General features: G+C 40.3%; 1 protein-coding gene across 2 annotated transcripts; it reads right to left on the minus strand.

The window, feature by feature from the left end:
* BMS1 (BMS1 ribosome biogenesis factor) lies at positions 1-22,615 on the minus strand. 2 transcript variants are annotated; one of them, XM_085583368.1, is made up of 24 exons: positions 21,549-21,567; positions 21,410-21,458; positions 20,948-21,190; positions 20,385-20,575; positions 20,118-20,197; positions 18,495-18,683; positions 17,870-18,012; positions 16,527-16,648; positions 15,791-15,987; positions 14,961-15,097; positions 13,674-14,500; positions 12,787-12,888; positions 11,696-11,853; positions 11,084-11,165; positions 10,067-10,143; positions 8,824-9,009; positions 7,253-7,441; positions 6,506-6,686; positions 5,976-6,034; positions 4,107-4,229; positions 2,884-3,031; positions 1,830-2,005; positions 1,231-1,392; positions 1-528 (listed from the first exon to the last, which is right to left on the minus strand). In XM_085583368.1, exons 3-24 carry the CDS (start codon positions 21,121-21,123, stop codon positions 292-294), a joined length of 3,942 nt encoding a protein of 1,313 aa, XP_085439494.1. In that variant the 5' UTR covers positions 21,124-21,190; positions 21,410-21,458; positions 21,549-21,567; the 3' UTR covers positions 1-291. The 2 variants fall into 2 exon arrangements, with proteins under 2 accessions (XP_085439494.1, XP_021382341.2); XM_021526666.3 differs by lacking the exons at positions 21,410-21,458; positions 21,549-21,567 and adding an exon at positions 22,506-22,615.
* Positions 22,616-23,367: the final 752 nt, after the last annotated feature.

Raw genomic sequence — 23,367 nt, forward strand, 5'->3', positions numbered from 1 at the left:
TTCTATAATTGATTAAAATATTTTATTGGCTAGATAGAATATGCAGTATGCATAGAAATATACTGAAATACAAAGTCCTCCAGAATATTCCTCTATAAAAACCACAATTCATACTTCTACATCTTATTTATATACAATGCCAAATGTACTCAAGAGTGTGAATAAGGTCATATTTGCATGTCTTTCTTCTCTTGAAAGCACATCTGGTCTAGTCCAAGGCCATTTTGTTTCTTCAAGAGAAAATTGCACAGCTACCCTATTTCCTCATTTGGCCTGAAATCTGATGAAACTTTACGTACTCTTCTCTCCCTTACTTGATCCTTTCAAGCTTGACTTCTGCCTCTTTTTCTCCCTTTGTCCCAGTATGCGATAGACTTTCTTCTTAGCCTCCTTTTGCCTCTTGAATTTCTTTTCATCCTCCTTCTGCTTAACTTTTAGATATTCTTTAAGCTGTTCCCGATGCTTTGTTTTGGCTTTCTTTATCTTGTAATTATTCACTGTACTCAAAGCACTAAGTAGAGCTGATATCTAGAACGGAAAATAGACAATCAATAGACATGCAGTTCAGTTTTGGTGAGCAAGACACAGTGTAACCTCAGCAGACACACATAATGAATCAGAGATTCCAGGCAAGTTCCTAATTATCTCTGCACCTGTTACCCAGTTTCTAAAATGGTTTAATTATTTATCCTGTTAGGAAGTTAATCAAAGCTTTAATTTTTGTAAACTTTGATTTTGGTTAGATAGCTTTTAAAAGACTATGCCTAATTGCTACTGTAGAACACTTAAACTGCAGTTTGGATCTTCTTGCCTCTGCAAGCACTCTAATTCTCAATTTTGCAAGCAGAGTATTTGCTTCAAATCCTGTGTTAATAATGCATGGCAATGACAAGTCAAAAAAACTGCAGCTGCCAATTTAAGTCACCCATAATATGAGAGCACTAAATCCAAGTGAAATAATTGCAAGTGCTGTGACAAGGACAAAAGTTGTATTTAGGCTTCAGGTGACCTACTAGTCTAAGAAATAGACACCATCCACTCAGTGACAGTTCCGTATACATACTGTGTGCCAAACAGGAACAAAACAAATTGCAAGTGATCATTTTTCACTAGGAACATATATATCTTTAGCACTAGCAGTGGATTCAAATGCCAAAACAATAGTTAGAAAAGCTTTAAACAGCACATTTACCCTTCAGGAGTCCTTGTTTCAGAGTAAGTGATAATTACCTTCTTTTCATGAGGCTCCCTGATAACAGCTGGTCTCCATTGGTCTTTTGGAGTCTTGCCTTTCTTCTCAAGATTCTTAGGCTTGTTCTTAAAAGGCAGTGCCTTCTGCAGGGCTTTAGGGATGTGCAGCTTATTGAAGTGCCTCTTCTCCCTCACAATAGGCTAAAAGAATGAATAAAAATATATATATAACACTAAAAAAAAAAAAAAAAACAAAAATAAAAAAACCAAACCAAACAAGCCACAAAAAACACAAACCAAAAGTAAAAAAACAACATCCTACAACATCCTCTGACATCCTGGGACTGAACTGTCAATGATATGTTCATCCCAATGACTACAGCAAAAGTCTCAGTAAGCTTCTGGAGAAGACTTCTATCCTGCAGATTACTTTATAAACTTTAACTAACCCATAACAATCTACTCTCAGCTGTTTTATTTCCATTTCATGCCAGGACTGCGCCTTGTAGATAAAAATTTGAAGTCACACATGCATGTGTATGAAGATGTATTTATACTGCTCTCAGTTTGCACAGGTCTGAGACACACTGCAAATCTGACTGGTTTAAAAAAAAACAAACAACAAAACAGAAATATACCTTGTAGAGAGAATCCTTGTTTTGTTTCAGTTTGATGCCTCGCTCATACCTCAGCTGGCCTGTTGTCTTCATTCCACTCCAACTATCTTTCTCACCTGCTGGTTTCAGCAGGGATGTTACGGGGTTGTAAAACATTGGGATAGAAACTGGATACCAAGTCCTCACAAAAACAATATCTGAAAGAAAAGGGAACATTACTTGGCTCTAAAAATATGAAATGTGAAGAGTTCATCACATCTACACTAAGCAAAGACTGCCTGAACAGAACAGATACTACACCACATGCTAACATAGTGTTTGGTATATAGACAGAATGTCTTCAACTTGTGGTAAAAGCAATGCAAAATCCTATAAAGGCATGAACAGCACACATTCCTGAAGAGTAGGCAGCTGAATACCATCCTGTTCATCATTCATATTCAAGAACAAGCAAAAGCATTTGTAGATATAGATGTGCCTGTATAATTACTGACAAAACCAATTTTCTTTGCCTATTTTTATAAAAGAACTAACTTGCTTTTATTTTGTACTATCTGTGATTTTGGTGTGTTTAGGAAAACAGGTCATATAAACCCAAGTATGAACTCTTTTACTCAATATCAAAGTGGCACTCGGAGCCAACACAGGAGATCCTCTGCACAATTTCCCCAAAAAGGTTACAGAAAAAAGTTAACTGGAGTTACAATGACAGTCCTTGGACTTCTAAAAAAACTGTCCTTCTAGCACTTGTATCACTAAATTCAATTCATTATGTTCAAGGAGAAAGGCTGTGTAAAACACTTAAACCACGCTGTGTAAAGAATTACAACACTTGAATATGCATGTCTTCAACTCACGCCTTTTTATCTGCATACTATATGACTTCTGAGTATAAGTGAAAGAAATCCAACACAAAATATACTTCTTTTGAATTCCACTCTGCACCTCACAAGGTATTTCTTACTCTACAAATTCACATCTCAATTATCAGATCCCAGAATTCTGAGACACGGCTTTACAATCTGTGAAGAAGGATGAAAGTTGTATGATAACTTACTTGCAATGTGCAACTTACCACTCATCAGCAACTTGTCTTCAAATGTTGCTCTGAAAGCACCCACGGGAGCTCGAAGGGCCTTTTTGATCTGTCCTCGGATGCCACTCACACTACGGATTGCTGCACCCTCAAATTTAGCCACTTCCAACTGAGAGTTAAACATTCCCTGAAAATGTGAATTACCCAGTCACTCGAGATGCCAAGTCTCTCTCTGTGACCTGTGTAGGCCACAAAAACAGACTTCCCACAAGTATATCTTATAGAGAAACAGGAGAAGCATAGCATTGTCTTTAGACTAAGAGTGCTGATCATACCAAAAACCCACTGGGATGACTTTAGGTGAGCTACTGAAAGCAATCTACTGGGATGACTTTAGGTGAGCTACTGAAAGCAATCTACTTAGTCATATATCACAGGCAAGGTTGCTAAGCATTAAATATATATATTTAAAATTTCAAAACTGAACATATCTACAGAAGCTTTACAGTTCTCCTTTAAAGTAATTTGCTGGAACACAGGATACCTTAAAAGTAAGCAATCAAGCTGCCTTAAGTTGCTAGTTCTGAGATTCTAATACAATACAGTTCTTGAAGGTTTGTGCTTCTTTCATATATCACAAGAAAAGCAAGGAAAAAATCTATCTATGCCTAGTGCAAATACTTAAGTGCTTCATTGCTGGGATCAATGCTTAGCTGCTTGCTGCCTCAAATGCAGAACAACCTAAGCTCTCCCTGAGCCTGAAATCACAGCTAAGCACAGTGGGAAGGTCAGTGAACATTTACTTCTGCAGCACTACCTACCCCAAACATTTTTTTAACTGTAACTGAGAAGTTTTAAGCACTGCTAGAAGTCTCCTTTGACTCCAGAGCTCAAATTTAGTGGGATCAGGCTGACACCTACCAGGCACAGGTTTACATCCTCCAAATGTGTTTACCACTACTAATCAGTGGGGTTTAGGAAGGAAGCAGGGGGTGGGAAGGAAAAAAAGATCACACTGAATGTGAATCAGACGACTGTTCCAAAATTTCTGTCTGGTTAACAATCATTCATATTCCTTGTAGTAACCAGTATCTTTAGAGATCACATAGAAGGGAGCTCAAAAAACCAAAGGCAGCTCCTGAGATCTAGAACAGCATTCAACAATAACTGAGAATTTATGCCTCAGAAAAAACAATTCCAGGTTGCATTCCTTCCTAATATTAGTACATCTGGTTTTACAGTATACATACCTATGAACTTACCTTAATAAAACAAGTGTTCTTAAAGATTTTGAATGGGAAACCAGTTAACTTTAATTTCTTTACAATAGTTATGGATTTATCTAAATCAAGCACAACTCCTGTGGCAGCAATCCGGAAGTCAGGCTGAAACATCAGACATGAAAGGCACTGCTGAATGTGTATTTCTCAAACAGTGAAGACATCATTTAGAATCACAGCTAAATAAAAGTTTGATTGGAAGGTCATCTAGATGACTTCTAAAGATCATCTAGTCCCACTCCCTGAAGTGAGCAGGGATATCTTCCAATAGATCAGGTTTCTCAGAGCCCCATCCAGTCTGACTGAATATTTCCAGTTACAGGGCATCCACAACCTCTCTTGTCAACCTGTTAGTGTTTTACCACCCTTGCAAAAATCTTCCTCCTCATATCTAGTCTAAACCAACTCTTTTAATTTAAAATCACTCCCCTTATCCTACCACAGGAGGCCCTGCTATGTTTATCCACATATTTCTTTTAAACCCCCCTTATGTAATGAAAGGCTGCGATGAGGTCTCCCCAGAGCTTTCTCTTCTCCGTGATGAATCCCAACTCTCTCACAGCCTTTCCTCCTGGGAGAGGTGCTCCATCCCTCCAATCATCTTTGTGACTGTTCTCTGGACCTGCTCCAACAGGTCCCAGTCCTTCCTATGCTGAGGGCCCTGAGGCTGGCCGTGGTACTACAGCTGGGGTCTCATCAGAGCAGAGCAGAATCCCCTCCCTTGCTCTGCTGCTGGCACTGCTCTTGCTCCCATGACCACAGTATGTCCAGCCTCTCGTCCACCAGAATCCTCAAGTCCCTCTCAGCAGGGGCTGTTCTCAATCCCTTCATTGCACAATCTGAACTGACACTGGGGGTTGCTCCACGTCTGGTGTGGGAACCCATAAGGTTCTCATTGAACCTTATGGGCTTCCCCCAGGACCACTTCTCAAGGTTCCCCTGGACATATCCATTCCTCAGGCATGTCAACCACACCACTCAGCTTGGTGGTGCCTCCAAACTGTGTCACTCATGGTCAGTGCTGGTCCCAGTACAGACTGCTGAGGGACACCACTTGTCACCACTGCACATCAGGACACTGCACTGTTGACCACTACCCTCCAAATCTGGCCATTCAACCAACTCCTCCTCCACTAAACAGTCCACCTATTGAATCTTTCCAACTTAGAGAGAAGTATGTTGTGGGGCACCTGCACTCCACATTTCACTTTTAAGATTCAGAATTTCTAACCTTTACAGAAGTAATGCAGCATGAAAAATGTAGATTGACTAGTACAGACTAGTTGAGGTGCTGCTGACATAACATTCCTACCATTCACTAATGAGATTTCCAGAACTGCCATTCTAATTACCTTGGAAACAATCTAAAAGTCCTTGTGATCTACCTCACTGTGTTCTCTTTATGAAACAGAATCTTACTCAGACAGAAAGTCTCAAAGGAGAAGTGCTTTGTGCACTGCTCTAAGACACTGTATTATGTGAGGGACACATGATGAAAATACCCTTTTCAAACATGCAAAAAGACAACTGTGCAATAGTACTTGGAAGGCATATTTAGGAAGGAGATAATAATTCCACAGCTTCTCTGGACAACCTGTGCCAGAGCCTCATCACCCTCACAGTAAACAATTTCTTCCTGAAATTGGTTTAAAAAAACAAACAAACAAAAAAATCCTCTCCATATAGTTTCCCACCTCAATGTAATACACCTTTCAAAAGCTTGAGTCTAGCTACTTTCTTAGTTCCTACTACACTGCTTTATCATAATGTAAACCTTCTTCCCAAAATATACATATTTTGCCCAAATATCCATAGAAAGCATTAATCAACATTCTGTGGTAACAAACCTACCGTCGTGCCACTGACAGACTGCACTGCCAAAAATCCTGTCCCCTGAGGAGTGATGGGCCCTAAAAGAAAATAAATTTTAAAATATCTGAGGAGTTTTACTACACAATATCTAGTCCCTATTTAAGTTCCAAAAGCTTAAAAATACATGACAAATATACTCAATTAAGAAAATTAAAGTTTAAAGAACTCGAACAATTGCTCACATTTAAAGCCCCATAAAGGAATGGTTAACAAGGTTATTCATGCAAGGGCAGGTCCCATAATGTGTGTACAGTCTATCTGCACACAAATCAGGTTCCTCTTTGACATGCTACAACTTAGCAGAATGCTCAGAATTTGTTTAAAAGCCAAACAATTTGCAAATCGTTTAAACAATCCACAAACATTAGCCAACTGCCTATTTTCCCATACTCCTTGGTGTTATGTTTTGTTCCACAGGGAAGTTTCAGAAGCTGCATTTCTCATCCCGAAAGCTGCATTTCCTGGTGCATCCCGCAAAGCCCGAGCGGCGCAGGGCCGTGGGGGCTCACCCCAGAAGGCCGCCCCGCAGTGCATGTGCTGCGGCGTGTACTTCAGCAGCCGGTGCCGCCCGTTGTGGTCCTCCATGTAGAACAGGGGGATGGTCTGGAAGCGCCTCCAGCCCAGCGACAGGATCAAGGGATCGCGCGTCTTCAGGATCTTCTTGTACCACCGGTGCTTCTTCAGGCGCAGCTGAATAGAAGAGAAGGTGAGCCATGTTACTACAGGATGGCAACAGTGAGTCTGAAATTCAAACTTTAATTTTTTATCTTCAACACACTAAGTTATATCTTTGTTTATCTTCAAACATTCTCACTAACGTTAGGTTGACTGGGAAGCTCAATCAGTATTTCATTCACCCTGAAGCCATGTGTGTATGTATACAAGCAAGTATTATATTAAAAATACATTTATATATGTGCTAGTAGCTTTTCTGTAGTCACTTGTATATAGATCATGAAGGTCAGAGTACAATTAATGTTTGCAACTTAGCAATCACAGTATCAGATCTTAGTCCTGAGACACTTCTGCAGCAGAACATTAAACAACAGTAACCTTTATCCAATTAAGCCTGTAAAAATCCAGAATCTGCTACTGTAGAACTACATTTTGTGTCAAAAGCAAATCCCTATTCTGGAGACAAGGATGGAAGTTTCTCTCTGCATTTACTGTATTTTAAGCACAGAAAGCCATAACTCCAGACACCCTGAAGCACTCCTGTACCAAGATAAAATGCACTCAGCCCTTTGGCTACGTACCTGTACATAGCCGACATTTCCCTCGCTGTTGCCGAGACCACCCAGGATGATAGGATAATGAGGATCAAAGTTCAGGACAAATTCACAGGGTACATTCTCAATCTCTATTCGAACATACATCCCAGGCCTGAATCCCTCATACTGCACTCTGGTCTCATCATCTTGATCTTCAAATTCTGCTCGATTAAGCTATGTGACAAAGAACATAATTCACAAAATTCAAGTGTTAGCAATTTGTTCATGAAGGGCTGATTCTATTTAAAACATGCCAGCATTTATATAAATCTTTCTGGGAAAGACCTAATAGGTTTTGTGACTTCCTATTCAGAGGAAGATCTCTACCACCACAAAGTCCTTCCAATTTGAGATCCCAAGTGGGCCTGTTAGTCTCCTTGAAAGACAATACCCAAGAGAAGCAAATGGCTGAGTGACTTCTGATACACCTTGCACTATGGTGACTTTGGATTTTAAAGATACAACTGTCCGAAGTACATTTTTTTATTTAGGAGCCCAAGTACCTTTTAAAGTTAATGTCCTGATCTTTAATGTGTCACTTCATGAGGATGCAGCATTCCTGTCTTACTCAGCAGCTTAAAAATATTTTTGTGCATCCTTACACTGTACATCATCAAAAGCTCTTTTGTACCATGGGATAAGGAAGTAGATATTGTGCAAATATTTAAGAAGACAGCCTTGTGAATAACAGAAGCCTCACCTTCCTGTTCTAGCTCCTGATGTTTAGCTACCCATAAGACACTGATTCTTTTACTGGAATATCCTTCTTTATCCTTTAAGTGCTCTCAGTGCATCAGCATAGCAGCGCTCACATTACCCTTTGTGAAAGAGGCTAATACAAACAAGTAAAGATTAATTTAACACTATTTAGGGCAAAATTTTGTCAGAAGACAAGACAGTGAAGTCATTAACAATGTAATGCAGTGTTCTCCCAAGTCAGTGAAAGAAGGAAATTACTTTTAAGCCTAAAATTTCTTATGTAAAAAAACAAAGGCCTGGAACAAAACCAACACCTCACAGATTCTAAGACTTCTACCACATGTACAGAGCAATAGTCATTAATTATTTTTTCCTCAAAATAACTTCACAGTTGGATGAAAAAGACTGTCACAGAGAATTTACTTATCCATTAATATCACTGCAAAAAATCACACCAAAATAATACTAGGAAAATATATGAGAGAAATTAATATGAGGAGAATTTTCACCTTCCTACACATAAAAGGATGTCTTTTTTATTTAAAAACTTTTAAAGTAGTTGAAGTTTAATGATACATCCTGGCTGATTCAATGAGTTAAAGTATGGTTAAATACTGCACTCAGTTTAAATTAAGCTTTCATTTGTTTAGCTTGTTGGCTTATTTTCCTTTCCACATAACAGAATCAAAAAGTTCAAGCATAAAAAAACCCACAAGCATGTATTTCTTTGTGTGTACTTTCTGAAATACCTCCTGAGCACCACCTGTGTCTCAAAGAAAAAATCTTTTGGGGACAAATTCTGTGGAGCATTTTTGAAAACATATAACCAGATAAATTGTCAAATTAGCAGATTGTACCTGTGCTTGTTTATGCATTTCTTCTTTAAGATCATCAAAGTATGTGGCATCCCCTTCATCATATTCTGCATCAAACATTTCTTTAAGCTTTCTTTTCTTGTCCATGCGCTCCTTTTTCTTTTCCTCCTCCTCAGGTTCTGGTTTGGACATATTTTCATCTTCGTCCTCCTCTTCTTCACTTCCAGACTAATCAACAATAAGTTGTCAAACATTTAAAATGGTCCACTGAAAACAACCCATTCTGATCAACATTTTGATACATATTATTAAACAATACTTTTATAGATATGATTAAACAATACTTTTTTATACTGTCAATTACTAGACACTTGAAAAACATTTCAATGTTAGACAGAAATTAGTAAGCTGTTCATACAAGACAACTTCAGCAAGGACCAAAAGATCTCATGATCTAATCATATTCCTTTTCACTGATAAAACTTTTTTGACTAAAAATCATTTTCATGTAAGGGAACAGACCCTACAACTGACCCTAGAATAGCTCTCAGTTATTTCTAGAGCTAATATAAGCATCTTTAATACCGGAGGAAAAAAAAAGTAATTGTTGATAGCATTGAGCAATACTGTGCTGGAAGGCTAGAAGCACTCTTGAGACCAGGGAGAAGGAAGTTTGTTCACAGACCATTTGAAAACTGCCAAAATTATGCCATTACCCTCAATTTTATAATGAATGCAAAGCCATCAAGTTGCTCAGTCCAAAAAGAAATTGATTTTTCAGTTTGTACTGTCACAGACAACTACAGTTCTGTTATTGGAAGACATCCAAGCCACAGCATAAAATTATTTCCACCAACCTCCTTTATGCAGATAAGAGGAATGAACTAGGAAACTGTGTCAAGTTTCCACTATATGTTGTGTTTAAACAGAGTGCTATAATCTTCTGCATCAGATGAGATGACATAGTACAAAGAATCATGATTACATTTGGTTTTAAAATACTTCTGTCCTGCCTCCAGATCCTCCAGCTCTTGATTAAGCCTGACACCTACTGTTAAATAAGTGATGTGACTTCTACATAATTAACTATAAACAAAAATTCAGTCTCAGGCTAAAAACATGCCACTCCAGATAAAGCCAGTAATAAACATAAATTTTCTTTCATGCTCTCACTGATTTCCTTCCTATTGATTCTATGAACACCAAATTTATTACAGAGGATGCCTATCACTTGATAAGAAACACACACTTATGTTGCTAAAGAACACAAAAATGCAGATCAGACCTTCTCTCCTCCAGCAGCAGCCTTTCCTTTGTGTACAACCCCAGTTTCCAGATCTTCAAAATCTCCATACAGCTCTTCTGCAACAGTGAGCACCCAGGACAAGTGAGCATTAGTTAACCATTCTGCTGTATTGCTCCACAACATCTCTCTTGTGTTCAGTACTATATATTTCTCAGTGCTGCTGTAGAGATTAGTTTCAGTCCAAATATTTTTTATTCCTATCAAGTTTTATATGTTTGTTCTGTCCTTTCTACAGCTTCAGCTGAAAATTCCCAGCTAAACTCAACGTGGCTCCTCTTTTACCCTTTCAATACTCTTATGATTTAAAAAATGTAAATTATGTTTAGATAACCCCAAAGGACTCCCAGTACATACATTTGCACTCTAATGACACAAGACATCAGCAGAGCAATTGAGTTACTATGTTTAATTTAAAAAAAATGTATAGCTGACAGTTTTGAAGTTAAAAACAACGTTATAGTGTTAAAGCACAATCATAATGCATGTAAGATACAGCCACATTATTAAATTAAATATTTCCAAATTAAAAACAAACAAACAAAAACACACCTCCAAAAAATCTGAAGATAGGTCTCACCTTTCAGCCAAACATGAAAGGCAAGTTTGTCTTCCCAATAAAGAATAGTTTCTGTTTATTTCTACCATGACTATCCAAAAGAATAAACCATAAATAATGAATAGATTAACTCAGATGCATAGTTCAAAGCTGGCATGTCCAAGTGTTGAGACTAAGGACTCCATTTTGTAATTTAAATTACATTCTCTATTTTTTGGAAAATAAAATTTCCAGAATGTGGTATATGCCTACTGTTTCTACAGAGACTGACAGCAATGTGCAATTATGTCAGTATCTACATAATAATTTATATAATAGTTTGAAAAAAAAAACCTGCAAGTATAGCACCAAGGCACAATATTCTACATACATAACTAAAAAGTCACACTTTTCTTAAAAATCCTGTATATAGGCATCATTTTTAGAAGTGTTACACATACCATCTTCCTCCAGCAGCTTTGCTGCATCTTTATCATCCTCCCACTTTCCAGTAACAAAGCAGTCTCGAATACTGCTCATAACCTGCAAAATAAGTGTCATTGCCTTGCACAGCTGCAGCTTATCATCAACAGAAATGTTCCCCAAGACATTCCCCACTTCCCCATCAGAGACATCACCTCAGTGACAATTCTCACATGCAGCTCCACATCAATTCACCCATTACCAAAACTACACAATGCCTCCCCAAAAGCAGGATTGTAAACCCAGTTTAATTCTTGCTCAAAGGTCTTTGCACTACCAAAATCTCCACCCTACACTGTATTTTTACTTGGGTCTTCCCTGCTTTTTAGTTTCTGGTAAATAAAGAACAAACTGTTATCCACCAAATATTCAAGTGAGATAAGCATTAAATTGATTTACTGTAACTTGCCACTCTTCTAAGAACAAACCTTGGAATCTGTTACTTACAGTGACAGCAAGTGGCAGAATCTAAGACACAGTGGCCATAGCTCCCACAGGTCTGTTTCAATGACAACTCAGTCACACTTTATGAGACACAGACAGGACAGAACCAGGCAGGATATGAAGAAGCAATTATCCAATGGCATTACCTCTTCTAAATCCCAATCTTGCAGCTTTTCTACCAGAAATTTGGAGCAGTCAAGAGCATTAGCCTTCTGTCTGGATGCTTTGTCTGGACGGCTGACACGAAACAAACCTCCGAGTTCATCACCTGCATCCTCACTCTCCTGGTCCTCATCCTCCACAGCTAAACCAAACACAGAGGCTGTGATGATTTTCCCCACAGTACATGCATGAAATTCATTAACCACCCCTCTCCTTGTTTCCCAACAGCTGCAGCAGTTTGAGGAAATTAAAGAACCAAACTGGAACCGTTTTAAATGTAAAAGTCTGAACAGAAAGGTACACTGATCTAGCTGTTTTCATAACTGGAATTATATTTAAAAAACATAAGTAAACAGAGGATGCTTCTTCAGTATCACAAACTGAAACAATACCAAAATGATCTGTGAACAGGAAGGACATTAAGCCTGCCTGTAATTCAAGAATACCAGAGTGGAGAATCTGTCAGAAAGTCTTTCCACACCTGCACTGGGGAAGGTTTACAAAGCCCAAATTCTCATCACGTTCTACAAAGGTTCTGCACAATGAGATTGGCACACTCAACCACTATAAAAGTTATTAATTAAAACAGGACAAGTTACATAAATAGCAATTTTCTCTTTCTTTTAAGCCATTTATTTTCCCCTTGACAAACACTTGATACTATGAAATGTATAAGAGAGTCTTTCATAGTCACTTTTCTGTGAGACAGAAATTCCTGAAACCAGCCAACAGACAAAATCCCTTTATGAAACACTATTACCACAATGGGTTTGCATAGTATCTATCAGATCATTACACAAACGACCAAACCTTAAACATTTGTAAGAAATAACTGTATCAGAAAACATGAGTAACAACTGAGTAGTCTGGAAAATGAACTCAAAATGCTTTTTATGGGAAAAGTAAAAACTGTCTTATTACAATTATTAGTGAAAATGAGCATCAGCAATTAAATAGTAATTAACTCTCCTCAAGCCTCCTACCAAAAGACCATGCTCAAATATTCTTGACTTGAAAACTTGGTAACAGCTAAAAGCCAGCACATATTGAGACAAGTTTCCAAACAGATCTGTACCTGTTCCATACACAAGTTTACGAAGATTGGGGGTTGATCGCTGCTGTCTTAGAAAGGCCTCAGCTGCCTTCTGTGTGAGACCCTCTTTCCATTTAAGTGCACCTGAAAAGGGAAAAAAATTGCAAAAAAGAACAAGAATCAGCAACTACAAAAATAATTTAAATAAGGACATGACAAGAGACTTAAGAAGTGAAGACAGAACGTACAATTTCTTTTTCTCATACTCCATATATACACAGAAACATAAACTGTTGATAACAAATTATGCCACTGATTTTTTTTTTTCTTAGGATAGAATTTTAAAAATTTATTAACAACAGTGACAGATTTGATCATGCTCATGATGATACATATCTTCTTCACAGACTCACAGAATGGTTGAGGTCGGGAGGGACTTCTGGAGGTCTCTGTGTCCAGCCCCACTGCTCAAGCAGCCTGCTAAGGCAGGTTGCTCAGCACCATGTCAGGATGGCTTTTGAACATCTCCAAAGATGGAGATACCTGTTCCACTGCACAGTGAATACTTAATGCATTTTAGTAACATTCCCCCAGACATGTTTTTTAGTCTTTCTAGATCTAATAGAGCATCATAATTTGTTTTACACACATAGCTATAAAGAGAAGTAGATGCAAAATCAGTGAAGTTTTGTTTATAAAATGAATCACCTCCATTCTAGAGGAGGGAAATCTGACACTGCATACTACAATGTAAATGAAAGGTTTAATAGCAAGTATTTCAAGCTTTCCTAACTTGAAGTTTTTCTACTTAAGAATCATACATAAATACATACACATGACAGGCAAAATGATGGAGTATTTACTAATTATATCCTTTAACAATTAATACAATTAAAGTGGACAGTAAAAATTAAACAGTTATAGTCTACCTGTTGTGTCAGCAGAAAGATCTATTTTTTCTTCATACTCCTCTTCCTCTTTTAGAAGGTTCTCCACATCATCATCCTCAGTATCTACAGTTTTAACTTTAGTCTGTCTAACACTATCAGCTTTCTTTGCTTGACTCTGCTGAAATCCATTCCTATTTGATTCTCCACCTTCTAATTCCTCATGTGATCCTCCTTCATCATCACCCTCTTCAAGAGAAGAGTTCTCATCCTCAGATTCTGATGCCTCTTCCGCGGTGCAGTTTCCTGAATCTGTAGTGAACACTGCTTTTCTTTTGGGACTGTGCTCTGAGATTTGTGGTTTTGTTTCTATATGTTCACTATCCATATCATACTGCTTAGAGTCAGCTCTTTTATTTGCAGCCTCAGATTCACTACCTGAGCTTTCATCTTCACAAGTCCTTTGTATGTCCCCCTCCTCTTCCTCCATCTCACTGTCTTCAGGGGCAGTTTCTTCTTCTTCAGAGCTCATCTCCAGATCATCATCACTGTCAGCAAATGCTGGGAGCTCATTCACAGCTTCTTCCTGAGCCATCTCTGTCTTCAGACGCTTGGCTCTCCTAACAGCCATCCCTTCCTGTAAGAGCACTCTCTCACTTCCTTCCTCAGCATCATTTTCATCATCACCATCACTTCCATCTTCAGACACTGCTTCTTCGTCTCCTTCTTCTTCATCTCCTTCTTCTTGGTCATCTTCCTCATCACTTGCTACATCATCATTTTCCTTCTCGTCATCTTCAAATACGGCCTTCCGACGAACTCTTCCAGTCTTCAAATCCACCTGCCTCTCTTCTTTTGGCATCACAAACCTGACCCAAAGACCACATTTGGGGTAAGATGGTAAAGTACAAGAAAATTTTAATGAAAGAATTGTGTCTACAAATTTTCTTTCAAACAAAATGAAGTTATGTAACCATTAGAAAGGCACTGGCATCCTTTAATGTCTCTTTATTCAAAAGTATTGAATGTTATTGAATGCCAAAAATAATTCCAAGAAATTTTTTAATTTTCCATGGAATGTATTAAAACAGAAATGTTACTTGTACTAGAAGAAATTCCTGGAAGGCAGGACTACACTGCTTGCAAAACTTTCTAGTACCAATTACTTCTGTCCCAAAATACAGTGTGGCACATGAGTAACCTCAGAAGAGGAAAAATCAGACAATATGTCATTTTACTAGCTGTGCTCTATTGAGAATTTTTCCTAAATTAGAGCCTGAAATTAGAGATTCATTCATGCTCAAACACCGCTCAGCATTTAAAACTTACTCTTGTCCTACATCTTCTGAACCCAAGGGTGTAGAGTCCATGAAGAGAGAGACCTTGCTTGATGCCATCTTAACATCAATGGCTGAGTGTGTGGAGATGAGGCTCTGGACAAGTTCATGATTTGGCCTCACTTCCTCCTAGAAAGACAAGATTTTTTACTTTTCAATTAAGTTGAATAAACAAATGTCTAATGACAGCTATCAGTCTAAACCAGCAAAATTATGCATATGCAAGAAAAAATTGCAGAGCATTTTAAAGAAACATTTTCTCAGAATAGAATAGCAAGGTCTCCCTTTCCCTCTTCACATTTCAAGAATATCTATAATATCAACCCAAGAAAAATTGAAGAGACATTCCTTCAAAATATAAATACCAGCACATTATCACAGACCAAGAGATATTTAACATTTAGCACAATACAGGGGAAAAAACTGAATTCAATTTGTTTGTAGGTAAATCTTTTTTTTTTTTTCTCTCTTTGACCAGTTAAATTCTTTAAGTTTTCTCCCAACAATCACCATGTCCTCCAAAATAAGAGTAGTAATAGTCCAGCACCAGGAGATTTCATAAATCTTAGGTCAATGTTTGGAAAGTTATTACACAAACTAAAGGTATTTAATATCAACAGATCTTCCAATGTTTTGTAAAATAACAGATAATAGAAATATCCCTTCTCTGGAATCTCTGAAGGAAAAAAGAATTAATTACCCACTATGGATAGATAAGGATTGACTATTTTAAAGAAGCTTATTTTAAAACACTTATTTTGGCTTTAAGGATAGAAACGATATTTTCCAAGAGAATTCAAACCACCAGCAGCATTCTTTTACCTCTTCTTTTTCATGAGCATGGCTTCCACCAAGGTCAATGTAAACAGCATCTTTATCATACACAATTCCCCCAACTCCTGAAAGAGGGGCATAGACAAGCTTCTCTTTCTCATTTAAGGAACGTTTCTTCTGCTGCTCAGGGAGAGCACAGGGGTCTGGCAGGAAACTCACATCACTTACAGTGAAGTCTCCAACACCTGAGGGGACACACAATGATTCACCAACAGGAAGCTCTGTACTAAACGTCCAATTCCTCTGCCTTACCACTGAACTCAGAGAAGTATACATAAATTTACCAGAATCCTGTAAAGCTTTGTTTGCTTCTTTGCTTGTTTTCAAATGACAAAAACCAGCAACTCACTTTTCTGAGTGGGTCTGTAAATTCATTATCATGGTAGCTCTTCATTTAAACTTTTTAATCATTCCTTTAAAATATTATTCAATTCTGACCATAATAAATATATTACATAATTTACTAATTCACATCATTCAAATTTACTTTCCATCATTACGGTTGGTATGTTTTACATTTTAAACACCTTTAAAGTGATACACCTTTGAAAAAATTTAAATACTGTGAATAATGTGTTTATCAGTGCAACAAAACTGCACAATTAAAAGCAAAACTATTTACAAGATTTATTTTCACAAAAATGTCCATTATGAAAAACATTTCAAAAACATAATAGGTAATTAGAAAGGTGAAGAATCTGTTCTTCTAAGACTGATAAATTACCTGGCATATGAATTTGACTTTTGTTTTTCAGGTGTGCTCCTCTCAGGTATCCATACAGTGATATCTTCCTGTCACATTTGGGATTGATTCGAACATCTTCTGGGTTTGTCAGCTCTTCCATCCTACTCAACATTTAAAATGACAGTTAAAATATCCAGAATCTCAATGGTAACTTTTCAGAGAAGGTAATTTAAGAGAAGAGAACATCACTGCTGCCACTGCATGATCTGCAGACTCTAATAGTCAAAACTGAATTATTGTAAGAAAGAAAAAATTAATGGAAAAAACGATTTCCTAAAAACATTTTAGAATTGTATATTAAAAGCTGTACAATTATGTTCAACAAATTTCCAGAAGGTTTACTGACACTTCACTGAACAGGTACCGCTTTCTTAGCACATTTTAACTACTCTTTATTGGCTTTGCACACACAACCCTCCTCTAATCAATGTCACCATTAGAGGGCAAACAGCTGCATGTCACATTCCAGCAGCCACACGCCTTCTTTTCCCTAAGAATGGTGGTGAGCTACCACGGAAAAGAGTGGTGTCTGCAGGCAGAGGAGGGGGAAACTCCTTTCTACACTGCCCATGGGAGGCGGCACAGAGAGCCAAGCAGGAGAATGGGAGACACAACCCGGCTGCAGAACAGCTTAAAGCTGACCCAACAATCACGAAACTGCAACAGTTACAGCAACCTAAAACAATGCTACTGAAAAACTACAGAATGTGGGGTTTGCATTTGCCCTCTCTCTGCTTTATGTGTTTTGCAGGACTTTGCACAATGCTTATCTACTTCTCTGATAATTTTTCCTGAAGAAATAGGGCTAAAGAGGCTCATTCAAGGCACCTTGGATTATTGTGGAAATTTAGTCATAACTGTAAGCATTATGACAATAAAATATGAAAGGTGAGGTAATTTCTCAAGCAGGCACAGCTGCCATCAAGATTACTTTCATGTTCCAAGGAGACTGTGAATCAAATGCTATACTGGGAGATGGAGCAGAAGGGATATTCCAGGGAACTCAAAGGACTAATTCACCAGCTGTTGTTTAATCACTAGAACACTGTTTCTTTTCCACAGAAAGAATAATCATCAACAAGCAGGATTATTTTAATTATCTTGTGTTTCAAAAGTGTTTACAATAGACCAGAGGCGTGTACATGATCTGACACAAATGAAAACTGAACGGCACAAACCTGAAGAGGCGCCTTCCCTTCCCAAAGCCACTTGGGGAAAACCAAACACCCATTCACACACAGAGCTGAGGGCCAATAGCACAGCATTTTCAAACAACAAGGTGCTACCTACACTGAGAATAAAGAACAGAGAGAAAAACACACCTGTCTGCAAGAATATACGGGTGAGACGTCTGCCAAGTGAGAGGCCGGAATTTCATAACCGAGATAAAACGCCCCAAATTGTGAATTTCCTGCTTTTGATATTCTCCATGAACCATCCCAGACAAATAAAACAACTTGGCACCCTAAATACATTAAAAAGACATAAAAACATAAAAAATTCGATTTAATACCCATAAAGCTAACAAGAAAAATATACAGTTAATGCAATGGTAATTTGTAAATCTTAATTGAAAATTACATTACAACTGGGTCTGAAAGATCAAACTAACCAGGTTACTTCAATATGAAAATTATCCCCTAAATCTCACTGGAAAACTATTCACATCCTCAAGACCTCAAACAGACCTACAAGCAGATCCTCCTTGAGCAGCCCCTGCATAACAGACCTAGTAGCAAATTTAGTGGCTTATCACACTGGATAGAAAATAACCACACAAGTATTGCAGCAAACGGGAGAAAGATGAGACAATCTGATACAGTATCAACATTGCTCACTTAACTATTTAAAAGATATAAGAACATAATAAACACAAGTATTGACCCACTTTTAATTTAGCTTCCATAAAGCAAAATACATGAAAAAAATTAATGCTAAATGTCATACCGGATACACTTCAGTCCAGAATCTGTGCTTTAACTTCTTTTTAGTCTTCTTTAATTGTTTGTTGTTCTTGAATGTGTCCAAGTGGGTTAGAACTCCCATAATTTTGGGAAAGCCATGTACCTGGCAAATGTTCAGGAATTCAAATGTCTCCATCTCAAATCCAAAGCTGGCATCAATGAGCATGAGAACCTGTAAACACAATATTCACATTTCACTGAGGCAATACCACAGTGCCCACATGAGATTATTTCAAAGACCACACCTTCAAATCTTAAACTTCTCAGGAACCAAAATTTTGCAAAAGGTTCTGTACTTTCTTTTCATACACCTGAAAACCAACTTTGGCTTTTTATCTGAAGTATGGAACTTGGCTGCTAAAGATGTTCTAGATGCTCTAAGTATGCAGTAACATTCGGCATTATAACAAGATCTGAACAAGTGCTTACCTGGTGAATTTAAAACATGCAAAACTGATTATCTTCCAAGATTCTCAGGAACATCTTAGAAAATTAATAAAACTCTTGTATCTGTGTCTTGAATACACTAATGCTGCTAATGCCAAGTCTTTTGGTAAAAAAAACCAACTTTTTTCCCTTGTTGCAACTGCTGTTACAAATCACTAAAATGCACTGGCACAGGGAAACAGCAGCCAAGAGTCACATGAAAATGCAAGAAAAGTTGGTTTAGAGTCTTAACAATAATAAAGAACTTAAAGCATACAGGAACTGATGACACATCTCCAAGCACTGATATAATCTTACGCCCCTAACAATGAATCCAAACAGATTCTCAGCACCACCATGTGCACACAGAATCTGAAACATCCACCAAATATAGCAGCAAAAGTATTTGTACTGTTTGGTACATCTCCTGTACTCATCAGAAAACATACAAATAGAAGAATATCTAGATCAGTATACACATGTATTTAGATACTTACATAGTTAATACTTAGACAAGGATCCCAATACCTAATCAGCTGCAAATAATATACTCCAAATCCACTTGTAAAGTAAAATTCTAAACAAATGGATCATGCACTGAATCCCCAGGATCAGTTGATGTAATCTCTTGATCCAAAAGTTGCAAGTAAATTACAACAATGACCACGCTCCACTGAAATCAGTTATATTACAAGACAGATGGAGACAGATTGAGACCTCAGAATGCACAAAAAACCCCAACTACTACACTAATACATACTTCCACTTTGAACATTAGTTTAAAACTTCTTGACTAAAAATCATTTTCAGATTTTATATGGTTTAACTAAATCCCTTAATGAGAAGTCACTGTGTCACCTTGGCTTGTTATAACATCTTCCACTAGGAGTTTACCAGTGGAATTAGCAATGAAGCTCAGCATATTTCCCATCTTTCACATCCTCCCCACCACAACACACACACTTTACTTTCCCCCACCCTCAAGATGAGTAAAGTCCTGGGGCTGTTCCAGAACATGCGGTCTGTCAAAGAGTTCAGGTCTTGTTCTCTTTGAAACCAAACACAGTTTTGCCTTTGACAGCAAAAAATGCGTAGAGAAACCAGACACTGCTGCAGTCCAATCAAAAGTAGTATTTTCAATATAAATTATAGTAGAAATCACATTCCATTGTTAACTTACCAAATCAGCAACTTTAGCCAGGTCAATCATTGTGTTAATGTCACACCCACATTCAATAATGGTCAGCCGGCGTTTTTTACCTGCAAACAGAATTAAGCATCAAAAAATGAAACAGAGGGAGCAAGCCAATTCATAGATTTCTTTTCAAGTCACATTCCTGAAGTTCCTCCAGGGTATCTGGGACCCAGATTCTGGTCTAGCATGTAATCATCCAACTTGCATCACTGCAGAAAAGTCTGGTTTTACTTCTCCTATCTTTGTTCTCACCTGAAACAATTGTAACAGGACCCCGGATTTCAACCAGCTTTTGCCTTGTGAAGTTCTTAATGAGACACTTTATCACAGTGCTCTTTCCAACTTTGGGAGGGCCAACCACAACCACCACCACCGGAGGTGGCTCCAAAGGAGTCCGGTCAACCACGGGAATGTGATGCTTTTTAGTCTTCAGATCCTGAGTTCTGAGGAGAAATTCGTAATAAATAAATACAGAAGCATCATGGATTGTGGCATTTACTATTTGAAAGTCTTCAGTATTTGCAAAAGCTTGAACACAAAATGGAGCACAAGGAGATATCAGGAACTCTCACTGAGTCTAAGAAGCTATACTGCTTTTCTATCGATTTGCACAGTGTACAGTATAACAGAGATGCACAAAGCACCCCACTTCTGACACACACAGACAGGCTAGAGCGTGACTGTTGAACGCTAGGCAGACACATCAGTGAAAATCACAGGCTGTATATGTCTACACAAAGCAACACGGAAAGCCCAGGCAACCCCCACCCCTCCAGCCGCCTCTGCACGCTCTAGAGCCACTTCCCACTCCTCACCGATGGAAAGTCCTGGCCATCCGCACCGCGGACTGCACCGTAAAGGCTTTGGGGTTTCTCTTCCGTGCATTCTCCTCTTCGCCTATTCCCAGGTCATTGAGATAACGTTTCCTTTTCTTCTCTGCCTTGGGCCCGCTCTGCTTTGCACGATGCTTCTTCTTCTCTTTCTCCTCCATCTTACTCGTTCAACAGTTGTTTACAACCAGCAGGATTCGGACTTCCTCCGTTCGACAGCGGGCGCAGCTGGCACAGAGAGAGAGGGCGGTTAGCACAGGGCCCGCGTACACAGCACAGCCGCCGGAGAACACCGCGAAGCACTCCCGGACCCAACTCACGGGGCCCATTCGCGCCCCGCACGGCGCACGGCAGCCCCGGGCCCCGCGGGCACGGCCAGGCCGGCAGCGCCGCGGCGGTGCGGCCGAGCGGCGGGAGCCTCAGCTCCCGCGAGCAGCCACCACTCACCTGTGCCGGGCGTGCCGTGGGCCCCGGTCCTGCCCGGCCCGACGCTGTCCCCCGGGTCGGTGCTGTCCCCCGGGTCGGTGCTGTCCCCCGGGCCCCGCGCTGTTCCCCGGGTCGGTGCTGTCCCCCGGGTCGGTGCTGTCCCCCGGGTCGGTGCTGTTCCCCGGGTCGGTGCTGTCCCCCGGGCCCCGCGCTGTTCCCCGGGCCCCGCGCTGTTCCCCGGGTCGGCGCTGTTCCCCCCGGCCCGGCCCACGTGCGCCCGCACCGGCCGCTCCGTTGCGGAGCCACCCTCCCGGAAACAGCGGCTGCGCGCAAAGTTCCGGCCGCGGCGGAGCGCTATTGCGGGCGCACACGGCGGCGGCGGTGCCCGCACGGGGAAGCGGGACGGGAGCCGGGACGGGAGCCGGGACGGGAGCCGGGACGGGAGCCGGGACGCGGCCCCTATGCGCCTCTTTAGGAATAAGTGACTCTCCTGCGAGCCCTGTGGAAGCCCGCGGTAGCTGCCCGTGGGGCCGGCCCCGCAGCACCCCGAGCGGAGGAGGCGCGGGGACCCTCAGCTGCCCCCCGTACGAACCGGCAGATGCGGCCCCAGCAATTACTGTGAGAGAGAAATTAAATCAGTCCTTGCCAAGGACTACGGGAGGACCAGCAAGTCCTCCGAGAGGGTGAAAGCCGATGAAGAAAAAGGCTCTTGGGTGCAGGGAGCTCGGCCACAATCGAAGAACGGCAGACAGCAGGGGCTCTCAGCGCTGACGCGGGGTCACGGAGCCGCTCCCGTGCCCAGCCCCGCCTGGCACCGGGTCCGCGTTCCCTGAACTCCGGGAACGTGACCCCACCGCCTCCCGGGCAGCCCATTCCCGTGTCTAACCACCTTTCCTGTGAGGAAATGCTTCCTGGTTTCCAACCTAAACCTCCCCTGGTGCAGCTAAACACCATGTCCTCTCCTCCTGTCGCTAAGGCAACTCAGTGGGGGCGTTTTGCAGCCACAGGGACATGGCCGGGCATGCGGAGGGTGCCCAGGTGGGCAGCGAGCCACGGCTTTATCTCGGGTCTGTGCCCCGCCGGAGGGTCGGTCCCCTGAGGGGCTGTAGGTGCAGACCTGCTCCACGCAGAGCCCTCCTGTCTGCGCTGATTCTCCTTGTGGCGTGTGCCAGCGAGCGGCAGGGCTGCTAACGAGGCGTCCGAGCCTGTGCCCTCCCCCTGTGCTGCGGGCCGGCCCCATCCTGCCTCCCAGGCAGGGACTGCCAGCCGGACTCGCAGGGACCGCGCTGGCACCCAGTCCTGCTGCTGGAGGAGGTGGCTGTGAAGAAAGGAATGTCATTTCAGGGTCCCACATGATCAGGACACCCTGCGGTGAATTAGCCCAGGCTGACTAAAAGTGACATTGGTGAATTTGGGTCTTCACAATCTCTTTGGCAAGTTATGTAGAAGAAAATACATTTTTCAATATTTAGCATGCAAAATGCTCCATTCTTCTATAAAGAGGAGCATTTAACAGCCAGTAGAAGAGTAGTTCAACTACTGAACACATTTGGTTCCTGCCCCAGCTCTTCCTCAGCATCACCTAATTATATGACAGCAGAGATGCTGCTGGCACGCAAGCCCAGGGGAGGTCTGCTATACCATCGCTGTGGAACTACCTCCTACCTGTTGAATAAGCATTCTCATTAAGAAGGTATTATGATGGAGAGGGTATACCTAAATAAATAAGTCTTAGTGCATTTTTTTCCAAAAATTTACTAAAAAGAGTCATAGATATAAATACAATCATCTCTTTGTCCTTCACTCTCAAATACAATTTGTGTTCAAAGTGCCTTGCAGCTATTGTCTGAAGCCAAGCAGCTCTTCTGTAATACATGAGGTTGTTCCAATCCTTTAGGTTAAAGCAGAAAAGTTACAGCCATAGATAAAAATTACTGACAAAAGTCAGGACTAATTTTCTGGACTTCTTCTGTACACAC

The sequence above is a fragment of the Lonchura striata genome, chromosome 6 (assembly GCF_050655825.1).
Source record: "Lonchura striata isolate lonStrDom1 chromosome 6, ASM5065582v1, whole genome shotgun sequence".
NCBI classification, from domain to species: Eukaryota; Metazoa; Chordata; class Aves; order Passeriformes; family Estrildidae; genus Lonchura; species Lonchura striata.